The sequence below is a fragment of the Dendropsophus ebraccatus genome, unplaced genomic scaffold (assembly GCF_027789765.1).
Source record: "Dendropsophus ebraccatus isolate aDenEbr1 unplaced genomic scaffold, aDenEbr1.pat pat_scaffold_653_ctg1, whole genome shotgun sequence".
Classification (NCBI taxonomy): domain Eukaryota; kingdom Metazoa; phylum Chordata; class Amphibia; order Anura; family Hylidae; genus Dendropsophus; species Dendropsophus ebraccatus.
Window position 1 is genome coordinate 31427 of NW_027210252.1, and position 27012 is coordinate 58438.

The 27012-nt window shown below is 54.6% G+C and overlaps 1 protein-coding gene across 1 annotated transcript in view; it reads right to left on the reverse strand.

The window, feature by feature from the left end:
• LOC138778156 (phosphofurin acidic cluster sorting protein 2-like) overlaps positions 1-27012 on the reverse strand; it is a gene marked incomplete at both ends in the record, with an annotated part of 65898 nt that overhangs the window by 28871 nt on the left and 10015 nt on the right. The window contains 3 exons of the mRNA XM_069956422.1: positions 11410-11500; positions 23587-23738; positions 25979-26035. Coding sequence (XP_069812523.1) covers positions 11410-11500; positions 23587-23738; positions 25979-26035 — 300 coding nt within the window. The remainder of the gene's footprint in view (positions 1-11409; positions 11501-23586; positions 23739-25978; positions 26036-27012) is intronic.

The window sequence follows — 27012 nt, forward strand, 5'->3', positions numbered from 1 at the left end:
GTTAATGCCGCTGTCAGGTGCGATCGCTATGTGCCGGCTATTTAAATTTGGCGCCGCCGGGAGCGGAGAGGGCGCGGGCGGAGGAGGGGACACCAGGGGGCAGGGGGGCAGCACACAGAGAACACGGCCGGCGCTCAGGTAGCCGCCGGCCGTCTTCTCTGCACCATACTTTATGTTTAGCTGCGCTATTATGCAGTTTAACATAAAGTATTGATACCAAGAAATCCTGGTACCGAACCTTTTTTCTGCCCGAAATATCGATAGTAGTATCGATATTTCGGTGCATCGTGCATCACTAATCTGCTGCCCGGCTCCTTTATGTATCTGCTAGTCACCTGCCTTCTTTGGTACTGAACGGGCTAGAATATGTAATCATTTTTGGCCTTGTATATGAATTCTGGCCAACCTATGTGTATATATGTATGTATGTATATGTTACAGGAGCTGTGACCACATATACTATATACCTGTTCGAGGTATATAGTATATACTGATAGGAGGCATTCCCTGAGCTCTCTCTGCGGCCAGCGACCATTGGGACATTAGCATTTCATTACATAGTTGGCCTTGTATTTATGGGTTAATGTTTTTCTGTCCAGTGATCTATTATGTTTAATAAGATACCGTTGTTTATTGTATACACTCTGTATCATCCTTCTTGTGATGTCACTTACTCTTGTTGGATATAAATATAGCTACTTCTCACTATAGTGACCGAGCATCTGATGAAGAGACCGCTCCGCTCTGGAAACCTGTAATGCTGAGCCTTTTATATACGGTTTTATTATTATAATAAAGTAGTTTTGTTATACCGCACCTGTTGGGAGTAGCTGCACCTGTTATACCTCACCTGTTGGCAGTAGCTGCTCCTGTTATCCCTCACCTGTTGGGAGTAGTTGCTCCTGTTATCCCTCACCTGTTGGGAGTAGTTGCTCCTGTTATCCATCACCTGTTGGGAGTAGCTGCTCCTGTTATACCTCACCTGTTGGGAGTAGCTGCTCCTGTTATACCTCACCTGTTGGGAGTAGCTGCACCTGTTATACCTCACCTGTTGGGAGTAGCTGCTCCTGTTATACCTCACCTGTTGGCAGTAGCTGTGCCTGTTATACCTCACCTGTTGGGAGTAGCTGCGCCTGTTATATCTCACCTGTTGGCAGTAGCTGCACCTGTTATACCTCACCTGTTGGGAGTAGCTGCTCCTGTTATATCTCACCTGTTGGGAGTAGCTGCTCCTGTTATATCTCACCTGTTGGGAGTAGCTGCACCTGTTATATCTCACCTGTTGGGAGTAGCTGCTCCTGTTATATCTCACCTGTTGGGAGTAGCTGCACCTGTTATACCTCACCTGTTGGCAGTAGCTGCACCTGTTATACCTCATCTGTTGGCAGTAGCTGCTCCTGTTATATCTCACCTGTTGGGAGTAGCTGCTCCTGTTATACCTCACCTGTTGGGAGTAGCTGCACCTGTTATACCTCACCTGTTGGCAGTAGCTGCTCCTGTTATATCTCACCTGTTGGGAGTAGCTGCTCCTGTTATACCTCACCTGTTGGGAGTAGCTGCTCCTGTTATACCTCACCTGTTGGGAGTAGCTGCACCTGTAATACCTCACCGGTTGGGAGTAGCTGCGCCTGTTATATCTCACCTGTTGGCAGTAGCTGCGCCTGTTATCCCTCACCTGTTGGCAGTAGCTGCGCCTGTTATCCCTCACCTGTTGGCAGTAGCTGCTCCTGTTATACCTCACCTGTTGGCAGTAGCTGCGCCTGTTATATCTCATCTGTTGGGAGTAACTGCTCCTGTTATACCTCACCTGTTGGGAGTAGCTGCGCCTGTTATACCTCATCTGTTGGCAGTAGCTGCGCCAGTTATACCTCACCTGTTGGGAGCAGCTGCGCCTGTTATACCTCACCTGTTGGGAGTAACTGCTCCTGTTATACCTCACCTGTTATACCTCACCTGTTGGGAGTAACTGCTCCTGTTATACCTCACCTGTTATACCTCACCTGTTGGGAGTAGCTGCGCCTGCTATCCCTCACCTGTTATACCTCACCTGTTGGGAATAGCTGCTCCTGTTATACCTCACCTGTTGAGAGTAGCTGCTCCTGTTATACCTCACCTGTTGGGAATAGCTGCTCCTGTTATACCTCACCTGTTGGGAGTAGCTGCGCCTATTATACCTCACCTGTTGGCAGTAGCTGCACCTGTTATACCTCACCTGTTGGGAGTAGCTGCGCCTGTTATACCTCACCTGTTGGGAGTAGCTGCTCCTGTTATACCTCACCTGTTGGGAATAGCTGCTCCTGTTATACCTCACCTGTTGGGAGTAGCTGCGCCTATTATACCTCACCTGTTGGCAGTAGCTGCACCTGTTATACCTCACCTGTTGGGAGTAGCTGCTCCTGTTATACCTCACCTGTTGGCAGTAGCTGCGCCTGTTATACCTCACCTGTTGGGAGTAGCTGCACCTGTTATACCTCACCTGTTGGGAGTAGCTGCGCCTGTTATATCTCACCTGTTGGCAGTAGCTGCACCTGTTATACCTCACCTGTTGGCAGTAGCTGCACCTGTTATACCTCACCTGTTGGCAGTAGCTGCACCTGTTATACCTCACCTGTTGGCAGTAGCTGCGCCTGTTATCCCTCACCTGTTGGGAGTAGCTGCTCCTGTTATACCTCACCTGTTGGGAGTAGCTGCGCCTGTTATCCCTCACCTGTTGGGAGTAGTGTCACGGCCGCGGCGGCGGCCCGTGCTCCGAGCCGCCGCCGCGACGGCGGCCCGTGCTCCGAGCCGCCGCCGCGACCTCTCTCTGCCCCATGCAGCTGCCGGGGTCCTTGTGCAGGGACCCGGCGCTGCTACCTGTTCGGCCCCGTGGGGCGCCTTACCTCGCCCCGCTCCTGTCTCCGTCTGTGGCGGCAGGCATGCGCGTCCCCGCCTCCTAGGGCGCGTGCGCGCCGGCTGTCTCAGATTTAAAGGGCCAGTCCGCCCCTAATTGGAAGTTGCACTAATCACTCCCTATAAATTCCAGCCCTGCCCCACTACAGGTGTTTGAGCCTCTACATGCTTCCCATAGCGTTTGGCCCAGCTCCCTGTTGTTCCTGACCTTTAGTCCTTGTTCCTGTCCGCAGTCCTTGTCCCTAGTCCCTGCCCGCTGCCTTCCCATTGTTCCTGACTCCTGTCCGCCACCTTGCGATCACGCCTACAGACCTCTCCTGCCTACTGCTCCTGCCACGCCTCGCCTGCCGTCACTAGCAACCAAGCCAGGGGTAGCGACCTGGGGGTCGCCTGCCGCAGCAAGTCCATCCCGCCGGGCTCTGGTGAAAACCAGCGGCCCCTTAGACTCCGCTCCCTGGTGAGGTTAGTGCCATCGCTAGTGACGGTTCAGTGGATCCACTACTCCAGGCGTTACAGTAGGCTCCAACATGGATCCCGGCGAGGTGCCTGATCTCCGTGACGTAGCCCGTGTGGTCGCTCAACAGGCTCAACAAATCCAGCAACAGTCGCAGCAGATCCAGCAACTGACTGCCGCCTTACAGCAGCATACTACAGCTCAGCGCACACCACCTCCTGCAGCCTCTTCGAGACTTCGACTGGCCCTCCCGAGTAAATATGGAGGCGATCCCAAGTTGTGCAGGGGATTCCTGACTCAGTGCACCATGCATATTGAACTCTTAAATAGTCAGTTTTCCACCGAGCGCTCTAAAGTGGCTTTCATCATCAGCATTTTGGAGGGTAGAGCTTTGGCCTGGGCCACGCCGCTGTGGGACCGAGATGATCCCGTTGCTGCCAATCTCCAAACCTTCCTGGCCGAGTTTCGCTCCGTCTTTGAGGAACCTGCCCATGCGTCTTCAGCTGAGACTGCTCTCCTCAATCTCTCTCAAGGGAGCTCCTCTGTTGGTGACTACGCCATCCAGTTCCGCACCCTGGCAGCTAAATTAGACTGGAATGAGGCCGCTCTAATAGCCACCTTCAAGAAGGGCCTATCCAGTCGGGTGAAAGACGTGCTCTCCGCCCGCGACCTCCCTACATCTCTGAACGATCTAATCCTACTGGCTACCAGAGTCGACAACCGATTTTCCGAGAGAGAGGAGGTCCGGCAAGAACGGCGACTAAGCCTGCCCCGTCGCCATCACCGCCTAGCACCGGTTTTCCAGAATTCTGTTGCTCCAGTACCCCAGTCGACTCCTGAGGTTCCAATGCAAGTAGAACGAGTTCGCCTGACTCCTCAAGAGAGGGCTCGCCGACTAGAGCTGAATCTCTGTCTCTATTGTGGTGGCTCTGATCACTTTCGGCAGAGATGTCCCCAACGTCCTCAGTGTTTGGGAAACGCTCGCACCTAGGTCCGGTAGGAGAGGCCTCCCTAGGTGTGAATGCCACCTCTCCAAGATTGTCTATGCCAGTTTCCATCCAGACACCCTCAGGACAAATTCACCAGACTACTGCCTTCATCGACTCCGGGTCTGCGGACAGTTTCATTGCAGGTACCTTGGTCCAAAGATGGCGGCTACCCGTGATCCAGCTAGCCCAACCCCTGTCTATCTCCTCGGTCACGGGCGAGACTCTTGCTGAAGCTGTGCTCTACCAGACTGCACCTCTAGTCCTCCAGGTGGGCGCTTTACATCAGGAGAAGATCTCCTTCTACGTCTTGCGTCATTCCTCTTGCGACATCCTGCTGGGTCTACCTTGGCTGCAATTACATACCCCTAAGCTAGACTGGAGAACCGGGGAGATTCTCAGTTGGGGTCTGGACTGTCCTAACCAGTGTCTGAAGCTTCCTCAGCCCAAGAGCTCTGTGACGTCACCTGACTCCGTCAAGCCTCTACCCGGCCTACCGGCAGAATAACAAGACTTGGCTGACGTCTTTTCTGCCAAAGAGGCGGACTCTCTACCCCCTTACCGGACATATGATTGTCCCATAGACCTCCTTCCTGGAACTTCTCCTCCACGAGGTCGGGTGTACCCTCTCTCCATGCCCGAGACTGAGGCCATGTCTTCCTACATCCGGGAGAACCTACAGAAGGGTTTCATTCGCAAATCTACGTCCCCTACTGGCGCAGGATTCTTCTTTGTGCAGAAGAAGGACGGTTCTCTTCGCCCATGCATAGACTACAGGGGTCTAAATAAGGTGACAGTCAAGAACCGTTATCCTCTTCCACTTATTCCTGAACTATTCGACCGTCTCCGTGGAGCCAAGAACTTCTCTAAGCTGGACCTCAGGGGAGCGTACAATTTAATCCGTATTCGTGATGGAGACGAATGGAAGACCGCTTTTAACACCAGAGATGGGCACTACGAATACCTGGTCATGCCATTCGGCATATGCAATGCCCCAGCGGTTTTCCAGGAATTTATTAACAACATCTTCCGAGATCTCCTCTATGTCTGCGTCATTGTCTATCTTGACGACATTTTGGTATTCTCCCCTGACCAGCAGACTCACGTGACACAAGTACGTCAGGTCCTACGAAGACTACGGGCCAATCATCTGTACGCCAAGCTAGAGAAGTGCCTTTTCCATCAGCACAGTCTTCCGTTTCTTGGGTATATCGTCTCCGACTAGGGTCTACAAATAGATCCGGCCAAGCTCTCAGCTGTTCTCCAGTGGCCACGTCCTGTGGGACTCAGAGCTATCCAACGCCTCCTAGGATTTGCCAACAACTATCGGCAGTTCATCCCACACTTTTCTACCCTGGTCGCACCCATCGTGGCTCTCACTAAGAAGAAGGCGGATCCCAGGCATTGGCCACCTGAGGCCGAGCAAGCCTTCACTAGCCTTAAGTCAGCCTTTGCTTCTGCTCCTGCGCTAGTTCGCCCGGATGCTACCAAGCCGTTTTCACTTGAGGTCGACGCATCTTCAGTAGGCGCTGGAGCCGTGCTCTCGCAAAGGGACGCATCAGGCAAAACCCGAACCTGTGGGTTCTTCTCAAAAACTTTCTCCCCTGCCGAGAGGAACTATACTATTGGCGACCGAGAACTCTTGGCGATTAAGTTGGCACTGGAGGAGTGGCATCATCTCCTAGAGGGGGCTAGGCATCCGGTAAATATCTACACGGACCATAAGAATCTTCTCTACCTCCAATCGGCCCAACGTCTCAATCCCCGGCAGGCCAGGTGGTCACTTTTCTTTTCACGTTTCAACTTCGTTATCCATTTCCGTCCGGCTGAGAAGAACGTGAAAGCCGATGCTCTCTCCCGAGCATCTGACGTCATGGGACAAGAGGACTCTCTTCTTGCCACATTATACCTCCCGATTGCCTAGTGCCAGTCGCCACATCCACTCTTCAAAGATTGCCTCCCGGGAAGACCTATGTGCGCCCTGCTCTTCGAAGACGGATCTTGAAATGGGGTCATTCCTCTATGGTGGCCGGGCATCCGGGAGTTCTAAAGACCGGGCAACTGATCTCCCGCCACTACTGGTGGCCTAGCCTACTCCAAAATGTCAAGGACTTTGTGGCTTCCTGTACCATCTGCGCCAGAAACAAGTCCTCCCATCAAAAACCTGCCGGCCTACTTCAGCCTTTGCCAGTTCCAGACCGCCCCTGGTGCCATATAGGCATGGACTTTGTCACAGACTTGCCTCCATCTGCGGGTAACACTGTCATTTGGGTTGTTACTGACCGCTTCTCCAAGATGTCCCACTTCGTGGCTCTTCCTGGACTACCATCAGCTCCTCGCCTGGCCTAGCTGTTCTGTGCTCTCTGCTCTCAACTCCAAGTGAAGCTGGACTTCTCATCGGCCTATCAACCCCAGACCAATGGGCAAGTGGAAAGGGTCAATCAGGTCCTTGGCAATTATCTTTCACACTTCGTCTCCGCTCGCCAGGACAACTGGTCCAGTCTGCTTCCATGGGCGGAGTTCTCCTACAACCATCTGGACTCGAGTTCCACAGGCAAGTCACCCTTCTATGTGGTCTATGGGCATCACCCTCGTCCTCCTCTGCCTCTCTCTTCATTCTCTGAGGTCCCAGCCGTGGAGGAATTGTTATCTGACCTGCAGTCGATCTGGGAACAGACTTGACAATCTTTGCTCAAGGCTTCTGACCGCATGAAGGACCAGGCGGATAAGAGAAGAAGACCTGCCACGAATTTTCTCCCAGGTGACAAAGTCTGGCTCTCGGCCAAATATGTCCGACTACAAGTTGGGTCCTCGATTCCTCAGTCCTTTCTCGGTGCTAAAACGCATCAACCCTGTCACCTACAAACTCCGCCTACCCCCTACTATGCGGATTTCGAACGCCTTCCATGTTTCCCTCTTAAAGCCAGTGGTCCTCAACCGGTTCTCTGATAAGTCTTCGTTCACTGCTCCACAAGCCGTCTCTGACGACGTCTACATTGTTAAAGACATTCTGGCCATGAAAACTGTCAGAGGGAGACGGTTCTTCTTAGTGGACTGGAGAGGATTTGGTCCTGAGGAGAGGTCCTGGGAACCCGAGGCTAACATCCTGGACCAAGATCTCATCAAGAGGTTCCTGCAGGCAAGAAAGAGGGGGAGGCCAAAGGGGGGGGGGGGGTACTGTCACGGCCGCGGCGGCGTCCCGTGCTCCAGGCCGCCACCGCGACCTCTATCTGCCCCAAGCAGCCGCCGGGGTCCTTGTGCAGGGACCCGGCGCTGCTACCTGTTCGGCCCCGGGGGGGCGCCTTACCTCGCCCCGCTCCTGTCTCCGTCTGTGCCGGCCGGCGCGCGCGTCCCCGCCTCCTAGGGCGCACGCGCGCCGGCTGTCTCAAATTTAAACTGCCCCTAATTGGAAGTTGCACTAATCACTCCCTATAAATTCCAGCCCTGCCCCACTACAGGTGTTGGAGCCTCTACATGCTTCCCATAGCGTTTGGCCCAGCTCCCTGTTGTTCCTGACCTTAGTCCTTGTCCCTAGTCCCTGCCCGCTGCCTTCCCTTTGTTCCTGAGTCCTGTCCGCCACCTGCGATCTCGTCTACAGACCTCTCCTGCCTACTGCTCCTGCCACGCCTCGCCTGCCGTCACTAGCAACCAAGCCAGGGGTAGCGACCTGGGGGTCGCCTGCTGCAGCAAGTCCATCCCGCCTTGCGGCGGGCTCTGGTGAAAACCAGCGGCCCCTTAGACTCCGCTCCCTGGTGAGGTTAGTGCTATCGCTAGTGACGGTCCAGTGGATCCACTACTCCAGGCGTTACAAGTAGCTGCGCCTGTTATACCTCACCTGTTGGGAGTAGCTGCGCCTGTTATACCTCACCTGTTGGAAGTAGCTGCTCCTGTTATACCTCACCTGTTGGAAGTAGCTGCGCATGTTATACCTCACCTGTTGGCAGTAGCTGCACCTGTTATCCCTCACCTGTTGGGAGTAGCTGCGCCTGTTATACCTCACCTGTTGGCAGTAGCTGCTCCTGTTATACCTCACCTGTTGGGAGTAGCTGCACCTGTTATACCTCACCTGCTGTGAGTAGCTGCTCCTGTTATCCCTCACCTGTTGGGAGTAGCTGCTCCTGTTATACCTCACCTGTTGGCAGTTGCTGCTCCTGTTATACCTCACCTGTTGGCAGTAGCTGCTCCTGTTATCCCTCACCTGTTGGCAGTAGCTGCGCCTGTTATCCCTCACCTGTTGGCAGTAGCTGCACCTGTTATACCTCACCTGTTGGCAGTAGCTGCACCTGTTATACCTCACCTGTTGGGAGTAGCTGCGCCTGTTATACCTCACCTGTTGGGAGTAGCTGCTCCTGTTATACCTCACCTGTTGGAAGTAGCTGCGCATGTTATACCTCACCTGTTGGCAGTAGCTGCACCTGTTATACCTCACCTGTTGGGAGTAGCTGCGCCTGTTATACCTCACCTGTTGGCAGTAGCTGCACCTGTTATACCTCACCTGTTGGGAGTAGCTGCGCCTGTTATACCTCACCTGTTGGGAGTAGCTGCTCCTGTTATACCTCACCTGTTGGAAGTAGCTGCGCCTGTTATACCTCACCTGTTGGGAGTAGCTGCGCCTGTTATATCTCACCTGTTGGAAGTAGCTGCTCCTGTTATACCTCACCTGTTGGAAGTAGCTGCGCATGTTATACCTCACCTGTTGGCAGTAGCTGCACCTGTTATCCCTCACCTGTTGGGAGTAGCTGCGCCTGTTATACCTCACCTGTTGGCAGTAGCTGCTCCTGTTATACCTCACCTGTTGGGAGTAGCTGCACCTGTTATACCTCACCTGCTGTGAGTAGCTGCTCCTGTTATCCCTCACCTGTTGGGAGTAGCTGCTCCTGTTATACCTCACCTGTTGGCAGTTGCTGCTCCTGTTATACCTCACCTGTTGGCAGTAGCTGCTCCTGTTATCCCTCACCTGTTGGCAGTAGCTGCGCCTGTTATCCCTCACCTGTTGGCAGTAGCTGCACCTGTTATACCTCACCTGTTGGCAGTAGCTGCACCTGTTATACCTCACCTGTTGGGAGTAGCTGCGCCTGTTATACCTCACCTGTTGGGAGTAGCTGCGCCTGTTATACCTCACCTGTTGGGAGTAGCTGCGCCTGTTATACCTCACCTGTTGGGAGTAGTTGCTCCTGTTATATCTCACCTGTTGGCAGTAGTTGCGCCTCTTATCGCGCACCTGTTGGGAGTAGCTGTGCCTGTTATACCTCACCTGTTGGGAGTAGTTGCTCCTGTTATATCTCATCTGTTGGGAGTAGTTGCGCCTCTTATCGCGCACCTGTTGGCAGTAGCTGTGCCTGTTATACCTGCTGTGTGTGGGAGAGGAGGACGCCATCTTGTTACGGGCCTGGCGGGGGGTTTGCAGGAATGCCACACACTGGTTCCCTTCTTGAGGATACGCATGGAGAGTTGGGCCTCCATCTTGTACCTCAGCCAGGTGAGAGGAGACCCAGTTTTACTCAGTTCCTAGATTCTATCCATCCCATTGTATCTGGTGCTGCACATGGAGCGCTGTCTTAGTTCTCTTTTACTGACTGTGTAATGAGGGGGGGTCCTCACTGCTGTGGTTTGGGTATATAGAAATCATGTCCGGGGAAGGCAGGAGCGGAGAGGGAGAGAAGGCGGGAGCGGAGAGGGAGAGAAGAAAGGAGCGGAGAGGGAGAGAAGGCGGGAGCGGAGAGGGAGAGAAGAAAGGAGCGGAGAGGGAGAGAAGGCGGGAGCGGAGAGGGAGAGAAGGCGGGAGCGGAGAGGGAGAGAAGGCTGGAGCGGAGAGGGAGAGAAGGCGGGAGCGGAGAGGGAGAGAAGAAAGGAGCGGAGAGGGAGAGAAGGCGGGAGCGGAGAGGGAGAGAAGGCGGGAGAGGAGACGGAGCGAAGGCGGGAGCGGAGAAGGAGAGAAGGCGGGAGCGGAGACGGAGAGAAGGCGGGAGCGGAGACGGAGAGAAGGCGGGAGCGGAGAGGGAGAGAAGGCGGGAGCGGAGACGGAGCGAAGGCGGGAGAGGAGACGGAGAGAAGAAAGGAGCGGAGAGGGAGAGAAGGCGGGAGCGGAGAGGGAGAGAAGGCGGGAGCGGAGAGGGAGAGAAGAAAGGAGCGGAGAGGGAGAGAAGGCGGGAGAGGAGACGGAGCGAAGGCGGGAGAGGAGACGGAGCGAAGGCGGGAGCGGAGACGGAGAGAAGGCGGGAGCGGAGACGGAGAGAAGGCGGGAGCGGAGAGGGAGCGAAGGCGGGAGCGGAGAGGGAGAGAAGGCGGGAGCGGAGAAGGAGCGAAGGCGGGAGCGGAGAGGGAGCGAAGGCGGGAGCGGAGAGGGAGAGAAGGCGGGAGCGGAGAGGGAGAGAAGGCGGGAGCGGAGAGGGAGAGAAGGCGGGAGCGGAGAGGGAGAGAAGGCGGGAGCGGAGAGGGAGAGAAGGCGGGAGCGGAGAGGGAGAGAAGGCGGGAGCGGAGAGGGAGAGAAGGCGGGAGAGGAGACGGAGCGAAGGCGGGAGCGGAGACGGAGAGAAGGCGGGAGCGGAGACGGAGAGAAGGCGGGAGCGGAGACGGAGAGAAGGCGGGAGCGGAGACGGAGCGAAGGCGGGAGCGGAGAGGGAGAGAAGGCGGGAGCGGAGAGGGAGCGAAGGCGGGAGCGGAGAGGGAGAGAAGGCGGGAGCGGAGAGGGAGAGAAGGCGGGAGCGGAGAGGGAGAGAAGGCAGGAGAAAGCGAGGAGAAAGAGGGGGGAGAGGAGACGCAGAGGGAAGGAAGAAGAGGAGACAGAGGGGAGAGAGGAGACACGGAGGGGAGGCAGGAGGGGAGTGAGGAGACATCGAAGAGACAGAGGGAAGTGGCAGTGGCTGAGCTGTCTCTACAGATATACAGCGGGTTCTGACACCCCTGGGATCCTGTGTTGCCCCCGGCAGGGGTATTAGTGGTATTAGTCATTCCAGTCATGTATTGGAGTCTGTCAGACTGGAGGGAGAGACACTGGGCACAGCTGCAGCACAGGAGCACTGGGTCTTGTACATCTCCAGATACAGCGGTCTGTCAGGTCAGGTGATAGTGAGGACTCACCGCGCTCGGGGTCTTGTCTCCGCCTTTCTGACTGTTGATGCTGCCGATCTCCGTCTGAGACCCAGAATTAGAGATTCCTTCAAAGTATCTTCTGAAAGGGAAGAAAGAGAAGCCTGAGACACTTTATACCCAGGCTACAGGGTCATGGTATATATATATACCCAGGCTACAGGGTCATGGTATATATATATACCCAGGCTACAGGGTCATGGTATATATATATATACCCAGGCTACAGGGTCTGGTATATATATATATATATATATATAATATATATTATACCCAGGCTACAGGGTCATGGTATATATATATACCCAGGCTACAGGGTCATGGTATATATATATACCCAGGCTACAGGGTCATGGTATATATATATACCCAGGCTACAGGGTCATGGGTATATATATATACCCGAGGCTACAAGGGTCATTGGTATATATATATACCCAGGCTACAGGGTCATGGTATATATATATCCCAGGCTACAGGGTCATGGTATATATACTATACCCAGGCTACAGGGTCATGGTATATATATATACCCAGGCTACAGGGTCATGGTATATATATACCCAGGCTACAGGGTCATGGTATATATATATATACCCAGGCTACAGGGTCATGGTGTATATATATATACCCAGGCTACAGGGTCATGGTATATATACCCAGGCTACAGGGTCATGGTATATATATATATATATATATATATATACCCAGGCTACAGGGTCATGGTATATATATACCCAGGCTACAGGGTCATGGTATATATACCCAGGCTACAGGGTCATGGTATATATATACCCAGGCTACAGGGTCATGGTATATATATATATACCCAGGCTACAGGGTCATGGATATATATATATATACCCAGGGCTACAGGGTCCATGTATATATACCCAGGCTACAGGGTCATTGTATATATATATACTAGACTATATATATATTACCCAGGCTACAGGGTCATGGATATATATACCCAGGCTACAGGGTCATGGTATATATACCAGGCTACAGGGTCATGGTATATATATACCAGGCTACAGGGGTCATGGTATATATATATATACCCAGGCTACAGGGTCATGGTATATATATATATACCCAGGTACAGGGTCATGGTTATATATATACCCAGGCTACAGGTTCATGGTGTATATATATATACCCAGGCTACAGGGTCATGGTATATATACCCAGGCTACAGGGTCATGCTATATATATACCCAGGCTACAGGGTCATGGTATATATATATATATATATATATATATATATATATATATATATATACCCAGGCTACAGGGTCATGGTATATATATACCCAGGCTACAGGGTCATGGTATATATATACCCAGGCTACAGGGTCATGGTATATATATATATACCCAGGCTACAGGGTCATGGTATATATATATACCCAGGCTACAGGTTCATGGTGTATATATATACCCAGGCTACAGGGTCATGGTATATATACCCAGGCTACAGGGTCATGCTATATATATACCCAGGCTACAGGGTCATGGTATATATATACCCAGGCTACAGGGTCATGGTATATATATACCCAGGCTACAGGGTCATGGTATATATATACCCAGGCTACAGGGTCATGGTATATATATATATACCCAGGCTACAGGGTCATGGTATATATATATATATACCCAGGCTACAGGTTCATGGTGTATATATATACCCAGGCTACAGGTTCATGGTATATATACCCAGGCTACAGGGTCATGCTATATATATACCCAGGCTACAGGGTCATGGTGTATATATATATACCCAGGCTACAGGGTCATGGTATATATACCCAGGCTACAGGGTCATGGTATATATATATATATATATATATATACCCAGGCTACAGGGTCATGGTATATATATACCCAGGCTACAGGGTCATGGTATATATATATACCCAGGCTACAGGGTCATGGTATATATATATATACCCAGGCTACAGGGTCATGGTATATATATATACCCAGGCTACAGGTTCATGGTGTATATATATACCCAGGCTACAGGGTCATGGTATATATACCCAGGCTACAGGGTCATGCTATATATATACCCAGGCTACAGGGTCATGGTATATATATATATATATATATATACCCAGGCTACAGGGTCATGGTATATATACCCAGGCTACAGGGTCATGCTATATATATACCCAGGCTACAGGGTCATGGTATATATATACCCAGGCTACAGGGTCATGGTACATATATACCCAGGCTACAGGGTCATGGTATATATATATACCCAGGCTACAGCGTCATGGTACATATATACCCAGGCTACAGGGTCATGGTATATATATATACCCAGGCTACAGGGTCATGGTATATATACCCAGGCTACAGGGTCATGGTATATATATATATATATATATATATACCCAGGCTACAGGGTCATGGTATATATATACCCAGGCTACAGGGTCATGGTATATATATACCCAGGCTACAGGTTCATGGTGTATATATATACCCAGGCTACAGGGTCATGCTATATATATACCCAGGCTACAGGGTCATGCTATATATATACCCAGGCTACAGGGTCATGGTATATATATACCCAGGCTACAGGGTCATGGTGTATATATATATACCCAGGCTACAGGGTCATGGTATATATACCCAGGCTACAGGGTCATGCTATATATATACCCAGGCTACAGGGTCATGGTATATATATACCCAGGCTACAGGGTCATGGTACATATATACCCAGGCTACAGGGTCATGGTATATATATATACCCAGGCTACAGGGTCATGGTACATATATACCCAGGCTACAGGGTCATGGTATATATATATACCCAGGCTACAGGGTCATGGTATATATACCCAGGCTACAGGGTCATGGTATATATATATATATATATATACCCAGGCTACAGGGTCATGGTGTATATATTAGGGATGCACGATGCACCGAAATATCGATACTACTATCGATATTTCGGGCAAAAAAACGATTCAATACCAGGATTTCCTGGTATTGATACTTCATGTTACGCTGCATAATAGTGCAGTGCATAAAGTACAGTGCAGAGAACACGGCCGGCGGCTATCTGAGCGCCGGCTGTGTTCTCTGTATGCCTCTCCCTGCCCCCTGCGGTCACCTCCGCTGCGCGGCTCTCCCTCCGCTCCCAGCGGCGCCATTTTCAAATAGCCGGCACTTGTGTAGATGCGGCTGTCACACTGACAGCGGCATCTAACCACTCCGTATGCAGCAGGGGTGGCTACTGTGTGTAGCAGACCCCCCCTGTCTCTCTGATAATAGAGTCCGGCTCGGCCAGACTCTGTTATCAGGGAAATGATTTATGCAGCGGAGCCAGAGCTGCACAGAGGTCTGGGGGCTGGGGAGAGAAGACTGAGAGCAGGAGGTCCCGGAGAGGAGGACGGAGGAGGCGGGTGGGGAGAGAAGACTGAGAGCTGGAGGATCCGGAGAGGAGGACGGAGGAGGCGGCTGGGGAGAGAAGACTGAGAGCAGGAGGTCCCGGAGAGGAGGACGGAGGAGGCGGCTGGGGAGAGAAGACTGAGAGCAGGAGGTCCCGGAGAGGAGGACGGAGGAGGCGGCTGGGGAGAGAAGACTGAGAGCTGGAGGATCCGGAGAGGAGGACGGAGGAGGCGGGTGAGGAGAAAAGACTGAGAGCAGGAGGTCCCGGAGAGGAGGACGGAGGAGGCGGCTGGGGAGAGAAGACTGAGAGCAGAGGTCTCGGAGAGGAGGACGGAGGAGGCGGCTGGGGAGAGAAGAATGAGAGCAGGAGGTCCCGGAGAGGAGGACGGAGGAGGCGGGTGGGGAGAGAAGACTGAGAGCAGGAGGATCCGGAGAGGAGGACGGAGGAGGCGGGTGGGGAGAGAAGACTGAGAGCAGAGGTCCCGGAGAGGAGGACGGAGGAGGCGGCTGGGAGAGAAGGCTGAGAGCAGGAGGTCCCGGAGAGGAGGACGGAGGAGGCGGTGAGGAGAAAAGACTGAGAGCAGGAGGTCCCGGAGAGGAGGACGGAGGAGGCCGGTGGGAGAGAAGACTGAGAGCAGGAGGTCCCGGAGAGGAGGGACGGAGGAGGCGGCTGGGGAGAGAAGACTGAGAGCAGGAGGTCCCGGAGAGGAGGACGGAGGAGGCGGCTGGGGAGAGAAGACTGAGAGCAGGAGGTCCCGGAGAGGAGGACGGAGGAGGCGGCTGGGGAGAGAAGACTGAGAGCTGGAGGATCCGGAGAGGAGGACGGAGGAGGCGGGTGAGGAGAAAAGACTGAGAGCAGGAGGTCCCGGAGAGGAGGACGGAGGAGGCGGCTGGGGAGAGAAGACTGAGAGCAGGAGGTCTCGGAGAGGAGGACGGAGGAGGCGGCTGGGGAGAGAAGAATGAGAGCAGGAGGTCCCGGAGAGGAGGACGGAGGAGGCGGGTGGGGAGAGAAGACTGAGAGCAGGAGGATCCGGAGAGGAGGACGGAGGAGGCGGGTGGGGAGAGAAGACTGAGAGCAGGAGGTCCCGGAGAGGAGGACGGAGGAGGCGGCTGGGGAGAGAAGGCTGAGAGCAGGAGGTCCCGGAGAGGAGGACGGAGGAGGCGGGTGAGGAGAAAAGACTGAGAGCAGGAGGTCCCGGAGAGGAGGACGGAGGAGGCCGGTGGGGAGAGAAGACTGAGAGCAGGAGGATCCGGAGAGGAGGACAGAGGAGGCGGGTGGGGAGAGAAGACTGAGAGCAGGAGGTCCCGGAGAGGAGGACGGAGGAGGCGGGTGGGGAGAGAAGACTGAGAGCAGGAGGATCCGGAGAGGAGGACGGAGGAGGCGGGTGGGGAGAGAAGACTAAGAGCGGGAGGTCCCGGAGAGGAGGACGGAGGAGGCGGCTGGGGAGAGAAGACTGAGAGCAGGAGGTCCCGGAGAGGAGGACGGAGGAGGCGGCTGGGGAGAGAAGACTGAGAGCAGGAGGTCCCGGAGAGGAGGACGGAGGAGGCGGGTGAGGAGAAAAGACTGAGAGCGGGAGGTCCCGGAGAGGAGGACAGAGGAGGCGGCTGGGGAGAGAAGACTGAGAGCAGGAGGTCCCGGAGAGGAGGACGGAGGAGGCGGCTGGGGAGAGAAGACTGAGAGCGGGAGGTCCCGGAGAGGAGGACGGAGGAGGCGGCTGGGGAGAGAAGACTGAGAGCGGGAGGTCCCGGAGAGGAGGACGGAGGAGGCGGCTGGGGAGAGAAGACTGAGAGCGGGAGGTCCCGGAGAGGAGGACGGAGGAGGCGGCTGGGGAGAGAAGACTGAGAGCGGGAGGTCCCGGAGAGGAGGACGGAGGAGGCGGCTGGGGAGAGAAGACTAAGAGCGGGAGGTCCCGGAGAGGAGGACGGAGGAGGCGGCTGGGGAGAGAAGACTGAGAGCGGGAGGTCCCGGAGAGGAGGACTGAGGAGGCGGCTGGGGGAGAAGACTGAGAGCGGGAGGTCCCGGAGAGGAGGACGGAGGAGGCGGCTGGGGAGAGAAGACTGAGAGCGGGAGGTCCCGGAGAGGAGGACGGAGGAGGCGGGTGGGGGAGAGAAGACTGAGAGCGGGAGGTCCCGGAGAGGAGGACGGAGGAGGCGGCTGGGGAGAGAAGACTGAGAGCGGGAGGTCCCGGAGAGGAGGACGGAGGAGGCGGCTGGGGAGAGAAGACTGAGAGCGGGAGGTCCCGGAGAGGAGGACGGAGGAGGCGGCTGGGGAGAGAAGACTGAGAGCGGGAGGTCCCGGAGAGGAGGACGGAGGAGGCGGCTGGGGAGAGAAGACTGAGAGCGGGAGGTCCCGGAGAGGAGGACGGAGGAGGCGGCTGGGGAGAGAAGACTGAGAGCGGGAGGTCCCGGAGAGGAGGACTGAGGAGGCGGCTGGGGGGAGAAGACTGAGAGCGGGAGGTCCCGGAGAGGAGGACTGAGGAGGCGGCTGGGGGGAGAAGACTGAGAGCGGGAGGATCCGGAGAGGAGGACGGAGGAGGCGGGTGGGGAGAGAAGACTAAGAGCGGGAGGTCCCGGAGAGGAGGACGGAGGAGGCGGGTGGGGAGAGAAGACTGAGAGCAGGAGGATCCGGAGAGGAGGACGGAGGAGGCGGCTGGGGAGAGAAGACTGAGAGCGGGAGTTCCCGGAGAGGAGGACGGAGGAGGCGGGTGGGGAGAGAAGACTGAGAGCGGGAGGTCCCGGAGAGGAGGACGGAGGAGGCGGGTGGGGAGAGAAGACTGAGAGCGGGAGGTCCCGGAGAGGAGGACGGAGGAGGCGGCTGGGGAGAGAAGACTGAGAGCGGGAGGTCCCGGAGAGGAGGACGGAGGAGGCGGCTGGGGAGAGAAGACTGAGAGCGGGAGGTCCCGGAGAGGAGGACGGAGGAGACGGCTGGGGAGAGAAGACTGAGAGCGGGAGGTCCCGGAGAGGAGGATGGAGGAGGCGGCTGGGGAGAGAAGACTGAGAGCAGGAGGTCCCGGAGAGGAGGACGGAGGAGGCGGGTGAGGAGAAAAGACTGAGAGCGGGAGGTCCCGGAGAGGAGGACGGAGGAGGCGGCTGGGGAGAGAAGACTGAGAGCGGGAGGTCCCGGAGAGGAGGACGGAGGAGGCGGCTGGGGAGAGAAGACTGAGAGCGGGAGGTCCCGGAGAGGAGGACGGAGGAGGCGGCTGGGGAGAGAAGAATGAGAGCGGGAGGTCCCGGAGAGGAGGACGGAGGAGGCGGCTGGGGAGAGAAGACTGAGAGCAGGAGGTCCCGGAGAGGAGGACGGAGGAGGCGGGTGGGGAGAGAAGACTGAGAGCGGGAGGTCCCGGAGAGGAGGACGGAGGAGGCGGCTGGGGAGAGAAGACTGAGAGCAGGAGGTCCCGGAGAGGAGGAACGGAGGAGGCGGGTGGGGAGAGAAGACTGAGAGCAGGAGGTCCCGGAGAGGAGGACGGAGGAGGCGGGTGGGGAAAGAAGACTGAGAGCAGGAGGTCCCGGAGAGGAGGACGGAGGAGGCGGGTGGGGAGAGAAGACTGAGAGCAGGAGGTCCCGGAGAGGAGGACGGAGGAGGCGGCTGGGGAGAGAAGACTGAGAGCAGGAGGTCCCGGAGAGGAGGACGGAGGAGGCGGCTGGGGAGAGAAGACTGAGAGCGGGAGGTCCCGGAGAGGAGGACGGAGGAGGCGGCTGGGGAGAGAAGACTGAGAGCGGGAGGTCCCGGAGAGGAGGACGGAGGAGGCGGCTGGGGAGAGAAGACTGAGAGCGGGAGGTCCCGGAGAGGAGGACGGAGGAGGCCGGTGGGGAGAGAAGACTGAGAGCAGGAGGATCCGGAGAGGAGGACGGAGGAGGCGGGTGGATGTGCAGCACATATGAGGATAGAGCCGGCTGGCAGGTGGGGGAGGGGACGGGGCTGTGAGGAGCAGACATCAGTGATGTGGGGGGAGGGGGGGGTTGGCCTTGCTCTGGCTATAGTCTGTGTGCGATCCTGTGTGACCTCCTCTTCCTCAGCAATTTTGGTGATTGGTGCAGATAGCAGCTGTGTGGGCAGTCAAGGTATCTGATGCAGCAGAGCTGTCTTAGTGTTATCTGATGCAGCAGAGCTGTCTTAGTGATATCGGATGTAGCAGAGCTGTCTTAGTGATATCTGATGCAGCAGAGCTGTCTTAGTGACAGCTGATGTAGCAGAGCTGTCTTAGTGATATCTGATGCAGCAGAGCTGTCTTAGTGACAGCTGATGTAGCAGAGCTGTCTTAGTGATATCTGATGTAGCAGAGCTGTCTTAGTGATATCTGATGTAGCAGAGCTGTCTTAGTGATATCTGATGTAGCAGAGCTGTCTTAGTGATTTCTGATGTAGCAGAGCTGTCTTAGTGATATCTGATGTAGCAGAGCTGTCTTAGTGATTTCTGATGCAGCAGAGATGTCTTAGTGATATCTAATGCAGCAGAGCTGTCTTAGTGTTATCTGATGTAGCAGAGCTGTCTTAGTGTTATCTGATGTAGCAGAGCTGTCTTAGTGATAGCTGATGTAGCAGAGCTGTCTTAGTGATAGCTGATGTAGCAGAGCTGTCTTATTGATAGCTGATGTAGCAGAGCTGTCTTAGTGATAGCTGATGTAGCAGAGCTGTCTTAGTGATAGCTGATGCAGCAGAGCTGTCTTAGTGTTATCTGATGTAGCAGAGCTGTCTTAGTGATATCGGATGTAGCAGAGCTGTCTTAGTGATAGCTGATGCAGCAGAGATGTCTTAGTGATAGCTGATGTAGCAGAGCTGTCTTAGTGATAGCTGATGTAGCAGAGCTGTCTTAGTGTTATCTGATGTAGCAGAGCTGTCTTAGTGTTATCTGATGTAGCAGAGCTGTCTTAGTGTTATCTGATGTAGCAGAGCTGTCTTAGTGATTTCTGATGCAGCAGAGATGTCTTAGTGATATCTGATGTAGCAGAGCTGTCTTAGTGTTATCTGATGTAGCAGAGCTGTCTTAGTGATAGCTGATGTAGCAGAGCTGTCTTAGTGATATCGGATGTAGCAGAGCTGTCTTAGTGATATCGGATGTAGCAGAGCTGTCTTTGTGATAGCTGATGCAGCAGAGCTGTCTTAGTGGTAGCTGATGTAGCAGAGCTGTCTTAGTGATATCAGATGTAGCAGAGCTGTCTTAGTGATATCGGATGTAGCAGAGCTGTCTTAGTGATATCGGATGTAGCAGAGCCGTCTTTGTGATAGCTGATGCAGCAGAGCTGTCTTAGTGATATCGGATGTAGCAGAGCTGTCTTAGTGATATCGGATGTAGCAGAGCTGTCTTAGTGATATTGGATGTAGCAGAGCTGTCTTAGTGATATCGGATGTAGCAGAGCTGTCTTAGTGATATCGGATGTAGCAGAGCTGTCTTAGTGATATTGGATGTAGCAGAGCTGTCTTAGTGATATCGGATGTAGCAGAGCTGTCTTAGTGATATCGGATGTAGCAGAGCTGTCTTAGTGATATCGGATGTAGCAGAGCTGTCTTAGTGATATCGGATGTAGCAGAGCTGTCTTAGTGATATCGGATGTAGCAGAGCTGTCTTAGTGACAGCTGATGTAGCAGAGCTGTCTTAGTGACAGCTGATGCAGCAGAGCTGTCTTAGTGATAGCTGATGCAGCAGAGCTGTCTTAGTGATATCGGATGTAGCAGAGCTGTCTTAGTGATATCGGATGTAGCAGAGCTGTCTTAGTGATATCGGATGTAGCAGAGCTGTCTTTGTGATAGCTGATGCAGCAGAGCTGTCTTAGTGATATCGGATGTAGCAGAGCTGTCTTAGTGATATTGGATGTAGCAGAGCTGTCTTAGTGATAGCTGATGTAGCCGAGCTGTCTTAGTGATAGCTGATGTAGCAGAGCTGTCTTAGTGACAGCTGATGTAGCAGAGCTGTCTTAGTGATATTGGATGTAGCAGAGCTGTCTTAGTGATAGCTGATGCAGCAGAGCTGTCTTAGTGATAGCTGATGCAGCAGAGCTGTCTTAGTGATAGCTGATGCAGCAGAGCTGTCTTAGTGATAGCTGATGCAGCAGAGCTGTCTTAGTGATAGCTGATGAAGCAGAGCTGTCTTAGTGATATCTGATGTAGCAGAGCTGTCTTAGTGATAGCTGATGTAGCAGAGCTGTCTTAGTGATAGCTGATGTAGCAGAGCTGTCTTAGTGATATCGGATGTAGCAGAGCTGTCTTAGTGATATCGGATGTAGCAGAGCTGTCTTAGTGATAGCTGATGCAGCAGAGCTGTCTTAGTGATAGCTGATGCAGCAGAGCTGTCTTAGTGACAGCTGATGTAGCAGAGCTGTCTTAGTGATAGCTGATGTAGCAGAGCTGTCTTTGTGATAGCTGATGTAGCAGAGCTGTCTTAGTGATAGCTGATGTAGCAGAGCTGTCTTAGTGATATCGGATGTAGCAGAGCTGTCTTAGTGATATTGGATGTAGCAGAGCTGTCTTAGTGATATCGGATGTAGCAGAGCTGTCTTAGTGATATTGGATGTAGCAGAGCTGTCTTAGTGATATCTGATGTAGCAGAGCTGTCTTAGTGATAGCTGATGTAGCAGAGCTGTCTTAGTGATAGCTGATGTAGCAGAGCTGTCTTAGTGATAGCTGATGTAGCAGAGCTGTCTTAGACAGATATCACTAACTTTATTTTTAACACAATAAAATAAAAATAGTCCAAAAATTGGTATCACTGTAATAGTGCAGGGGTATTATATTTCTACCACTGTATTTTGTTTTGTTTTTTTATACTTTACTAAGTATCGAATTGGTATTGAGTATCGAAATAAAAAAGTTAGTATCGGTATCGAACTCAAAATTCTGGTATCGTGACATCACTAGTATATATATACCCAGGCTACAGGGTCATGGTGTATATATACCCAGGCTGCAGGGTCATGGTGTATATATATATATATATACCCAGGCTACAGGGTCATGGTATATATATATATATATATACCCAGGCTACAGGGTCATGGTATATATATATATATATACCCAGGCTACAGGGTCATGGTATATATATACCCAGGCTACAGGGTCATGGTATATATATATATACCCAGGCTACAGGGTCATGGTATATATATATATATACCCAGGCTACAGGGTCATGGTATATATATACCCAGGCTACAGGGTCATGGTTTATATATATATATACCCAGGCTATAGGGTCATGGTATATATACCCAATGTGCATCAGGGGGGCCCCTGTCATTTTTCCTTCTTGGAGTCTGAAGCCTGCACAGATGAGACATTTTGTTCCTCATTCCTAAACCTAGGACCGCCCACAACCCAGGACCGCCCACAACCCAGGACCGCCCACAACCTAGGACCGCCCACCTCACCAAATTACACAAATTAAGACGATTTGGAACAGGAAGTAACAGCATAAATACTTAGTACATCTATCCGGGTAAATAAGAGCCGCACACCTGTCACTCAGGCTGGAGCTGCACTTGTCGCAGGGATTGGGCACAAATCTACATCCGCTTCAGATCATGGTTTACATCCATTTCCAGGCGTGAACCATGATAATTTAGGTGTGGGAAGAGGCCACGCCTCCTTCCCGCCTTGGGACTGTCGGTAGGATATTGGTATAAGGAGGTCATTGGGTCTATCGGGAGCGCTGACGTTATACTTCTTCAGACTTGAAAAGTAAAATTAGTGGTGAGAAAATAAGTTTTACTTTCTTGGTCTTTAGGTAGCACAGATGGGTGAGGGGCACACCTCTGGGGGGTATAAGGATCCGTCAGGGTGAGGGGCACACCTCTGGGGGGTATAAGAACCCGTCAGGGTGAGGGGCACACCTCTGGGGGGCATAAGGACCCGTCAGGGTGAGGGGCACACCTCTAGGGGGCATAAGGACCCGTCAGGGTGAGGGGCACACCTCTGGGGGTATAAGGACCCGTCAGGGTGAGGGGCACACCTCTGGGGGTATAAGGACCCGTCAGGGTGAGGGGCACACCTCTGGGGGTATAAGGACCCGTCAGGGTGAGGGGCACACCTCTGGGGGGTATAAGGATCCGTCAGGGTGAGGGGCACACCTATGGGGGTATAAGGACCCGTCAGGGTGAGGGGAACACCTCTGGGGGGTATAAGGACCCGTCAGGGTGAGGGGCACACCTATGGGGTGTATAAGGACCAGTCAGGGTGAGGGGCACACCTCTGGGGGTATAAGGACCCGTCAGGGTGAGGGGCACACCTCTGGGGGTATAAGGACCCGTCAGGGTGAGGGGCACACCTCTGGGGGTATAAGGATCCGTCAGGGTGAGGGGCACACCTATGGGGGTATAAGGACCCGTCAGGGTGAGGGGAACACCTCTGGGGGGTATAAGGACCCGTCAGGGTGAGGGGCACACCTATGGGGTGTATAAGGACCAGTCAGGGTGAGGGGCACACCTCTGGGGGGTATAAGAACCCGTCAGGGTGAGGGGCACACCTCTGGGGGTATAAGGACCCGTCAGGGTGAGGGGCACACCTCTGGGGGGTATAAGGACCCGTCAGGGTGAGGGGCACACCTCTGGGGGGTATAAGGACCCGTCAGGGTGAGGGGCACACCTCTAGGGGGCATAAGGACCCGTCAGGGTGAGGGGCACACCTATGGGGTGTATAAGGACCCGTCAGGGTGAGGGGCACACCTATGGGGGGGTATAAGGACATATTGTGGACAGATCAGTGGTCCTTGCATGTAGACCTGTGATGGGACGTCATACTCCCGGTGGTTCCTACCGTAGTGTTGGTTTCGGGGTACTGATCACACTGTCATTATCTTCTATGTCAAATCCGCTCTCACTGTTGTTGCACTCATCCAGACTGTCGTACAGGAGTCCAAGCTCCTCGTCTTCCTCCTGCTCCCGACAGGTGTGTTCTGTGTCCAATGTCTAAAGAAGAAGGACGAACAATCTGAAGATGGCCCAGACACTGGGGACTACCACCTGGGGGACACTGGGGACTACCACCCGGGGGACACTGGGGACTACCACCTGGGGGACACTGGGGACTACCACCTGGGGGACACTGGGGACTACCACCCGGGGGACACTGGGGACTACCACCCGGGGGACACTGGGGACTACCACCTGGGGGACACTGGGGACTACCACCTGGGGGACACTGAGCACTACCACCCATGGGGACACTGAGCACTACCACCCATGGGACACTGAGCACTACCACCCATGGGGACACTGAGCACTAACACCCATGGGACACTGAGCACTACCACCCATGGGGATACTGAGAACTACCGCCCATGGGGACACTGAGCACTACCGCCCGGGGGACACTGAGCACTACCGCCCATGGGGACACTGAGCACTACCGCCCATGGGGACACTGAGCACTACCGCCCGGGGGACACTGAGCACTACCGCCCGGGGGACACTGAGCACTACCGCCCATGGGGACACTGAGCACTACCGCCCATGGGGACACTGAGCACTACCGCCCGGGGGACACTGAGCACTACCGCCCGGGGGACACTGAGCACTACCGCCCATGGGGACACTGAGCACTACCGCCCGGGGGACACTGAGCACTACCGCCCGGGGGACACTGAGCACTACCGCCCGGGGGACACTGAGCACTACCGCCCGGGGGACACTGAGCACTACCGCCCATGGGGACACTGAGCACTACCGCCCGGGGGACACTGAGCACTACTACCAAGGGGACACTGAGCACTACCGCCTGGGGGACACTGAGCACTACCGCCCATGGGGACACTGAGCACTACCGCCCATGGGACACTGAGCACTACCACCCATGGGGACACTGAGCACTACCGCCCATGGGGACACTGAGCACTACCGCCCGGGGGACACTGAGCACTACTACCAAGGGGACACTGAGCACTACCGCCTGGGGGACACTGAGAACTACCACCCATTGGACACTGAGCACTACCGCCCATGGGGACACTGGGGACTACCACCCATGGGACACTGAGAACTACCACCCAGGGGACACTGAGCACTACCGCCCGGGGGACACTGAGCACTACCGCCCGGGGGACACTGGGGACTACCACCCGGGGGACACTGGGGACTACCACCTGGGGGACACTGAGCACTACCACCCATGGGGACACTGAGCACTACCACCCATGGGACACTGAGCACTACCACCCATGGGGACACTGAGCACTACCACCCATGGGACACTGAGCACTACCACCCATGGGGACACTGAGCACTACCACCCATGGGGACACTGAGCACTACCGCCCATGGGGACACTGAGAACTACCGCCCATGGGGACACTGAGCACTACCGCCCGGGGGACACTGAGCACTACCGCCCGGGGGACACTGAGCACTACCGCCCATGGGGACACTGAGCACTACCGCCCGGGGGACACTGAGCACTACCGCCCATGGGGACACTGAGCACTACCGCCCATGGGGACACTGAGCACTACCGCCCGGGGGACACTGAGCACTACCGCCTGGGGGACACTGAGAACTACCACCCATGGGACACTGAGCACTACCGCCCATGGGGACACTGGGGACTACCACCCATGGGACACTGAGAACTACCGCCCGGGGGACACTGAGCACTACCGCCCGGGGGACACTGAGCACTACCGCCCATGGGGACACTGAGCACTACTACCAAGGGGACACTGAGCACTACTACCAAGGGGACACTGAGCACTACCACCCATGGGACACTGAGCACTACCGCCCATGGGGACACTGGGGACTACCACCCATGGGACACTGAGAACTACCACCCAGGGGACACTGAGCACTACCGCCCGGGGGACACTGAGCACTACTACCCGGGGGACACTGAGCACTACCGCCCGGGGGACACTGAGCACTACCGCCCGGGGGACACTGAGCACTACTACCCGGGGGACACTGAGCACTACCGCCCATGGGGAATGTTCAGGGCCTGGGGAAGGTCCTGATCTATTGATGATCTACTGAAGTTCTCTGAGATTTCCCATCAGAAGACCTACAGTCGAGAAGACCACTTGGACCACAGCCCCCAGTTTATATTAAGCCATGCTGCATCTAGGTGGTGTCAAGATGCTGTATATATGTAGATGGATGAGGCAATGGCTGTGGTGGGGATGATGAGAGTTGAGGTGGTTTTCAGGACTCGGACTCACATCATCATTAACCTTGAACCTCTTCAACAAAGACACAAACTTCTGCTTAAAATTTGGCTGTAAATGAAAAAGGAGACAATTACAGCATGAGATCAATGTACCCCAACACTGGTCACAGGGGGAACCACACACTTAGCCATGTCACCCCAACACTGGTCACAGGGGGAACCACACACTTAGCCATGTCACCCCAACACTGGTCACAGGGGGAACCACACACTTAGCCATGTCACCCCAACACTGGTCACAGGGGGTACCACACACTTAGCCATGTCACCCCAACACTGGTCACAGGGGGAACCACACACTTAGCCATGTCACCCCAACACTGGTCACAGGGGGAACCACACACTTAGCCATGTCACCCCAACACTGGTCACAGGGGGAACCACACACTTAGCCATGTCACCCCAACACTGGTCACAGGGGGAACCACACACCTGGCCATGTCACCCCAACACTGGTCACAGGGGGTACCACACACCTGGCCATGTCACCCCAACACTGGTCACAGGGGGAACCACACACTTAGCCATGTCACCCCAACACTGGTCACAGGGGGAACCACACACTTAGCCATGTCACCCCAACACTGGTCACAGGGGGAACCACACACTTAGCCATGTCACCCCAACACTGGTCACAGGGGGTCCCACACACCTGGCCATGTCACCCCAACACTGGTCACAGGGGGAACCACACACTTAGCCATGTCACCCCAACACTGGTCACAGGGGGAACCACACACTTAGCCATGTCACCCCAACACTGGTCACAGGGGGAACCACACACTTAGCCATGTCACCCCAACACTGGTCACAGGGGGAACCACACACTTAGCCATGTCACCCCAACACTGGTCACAGGGGGAACCACACACCTGGCCATGTCACCCCAACACAGGTCACAGAGGGAACCACACACCTGGCCATGTCACCCCAACACTGGTCACAGGGGGAACCACACACCTGGCCATGTCACCCCAACACTGGTCACAGGGGGTACCACACACCTGGCCATGTCACCCCAACACT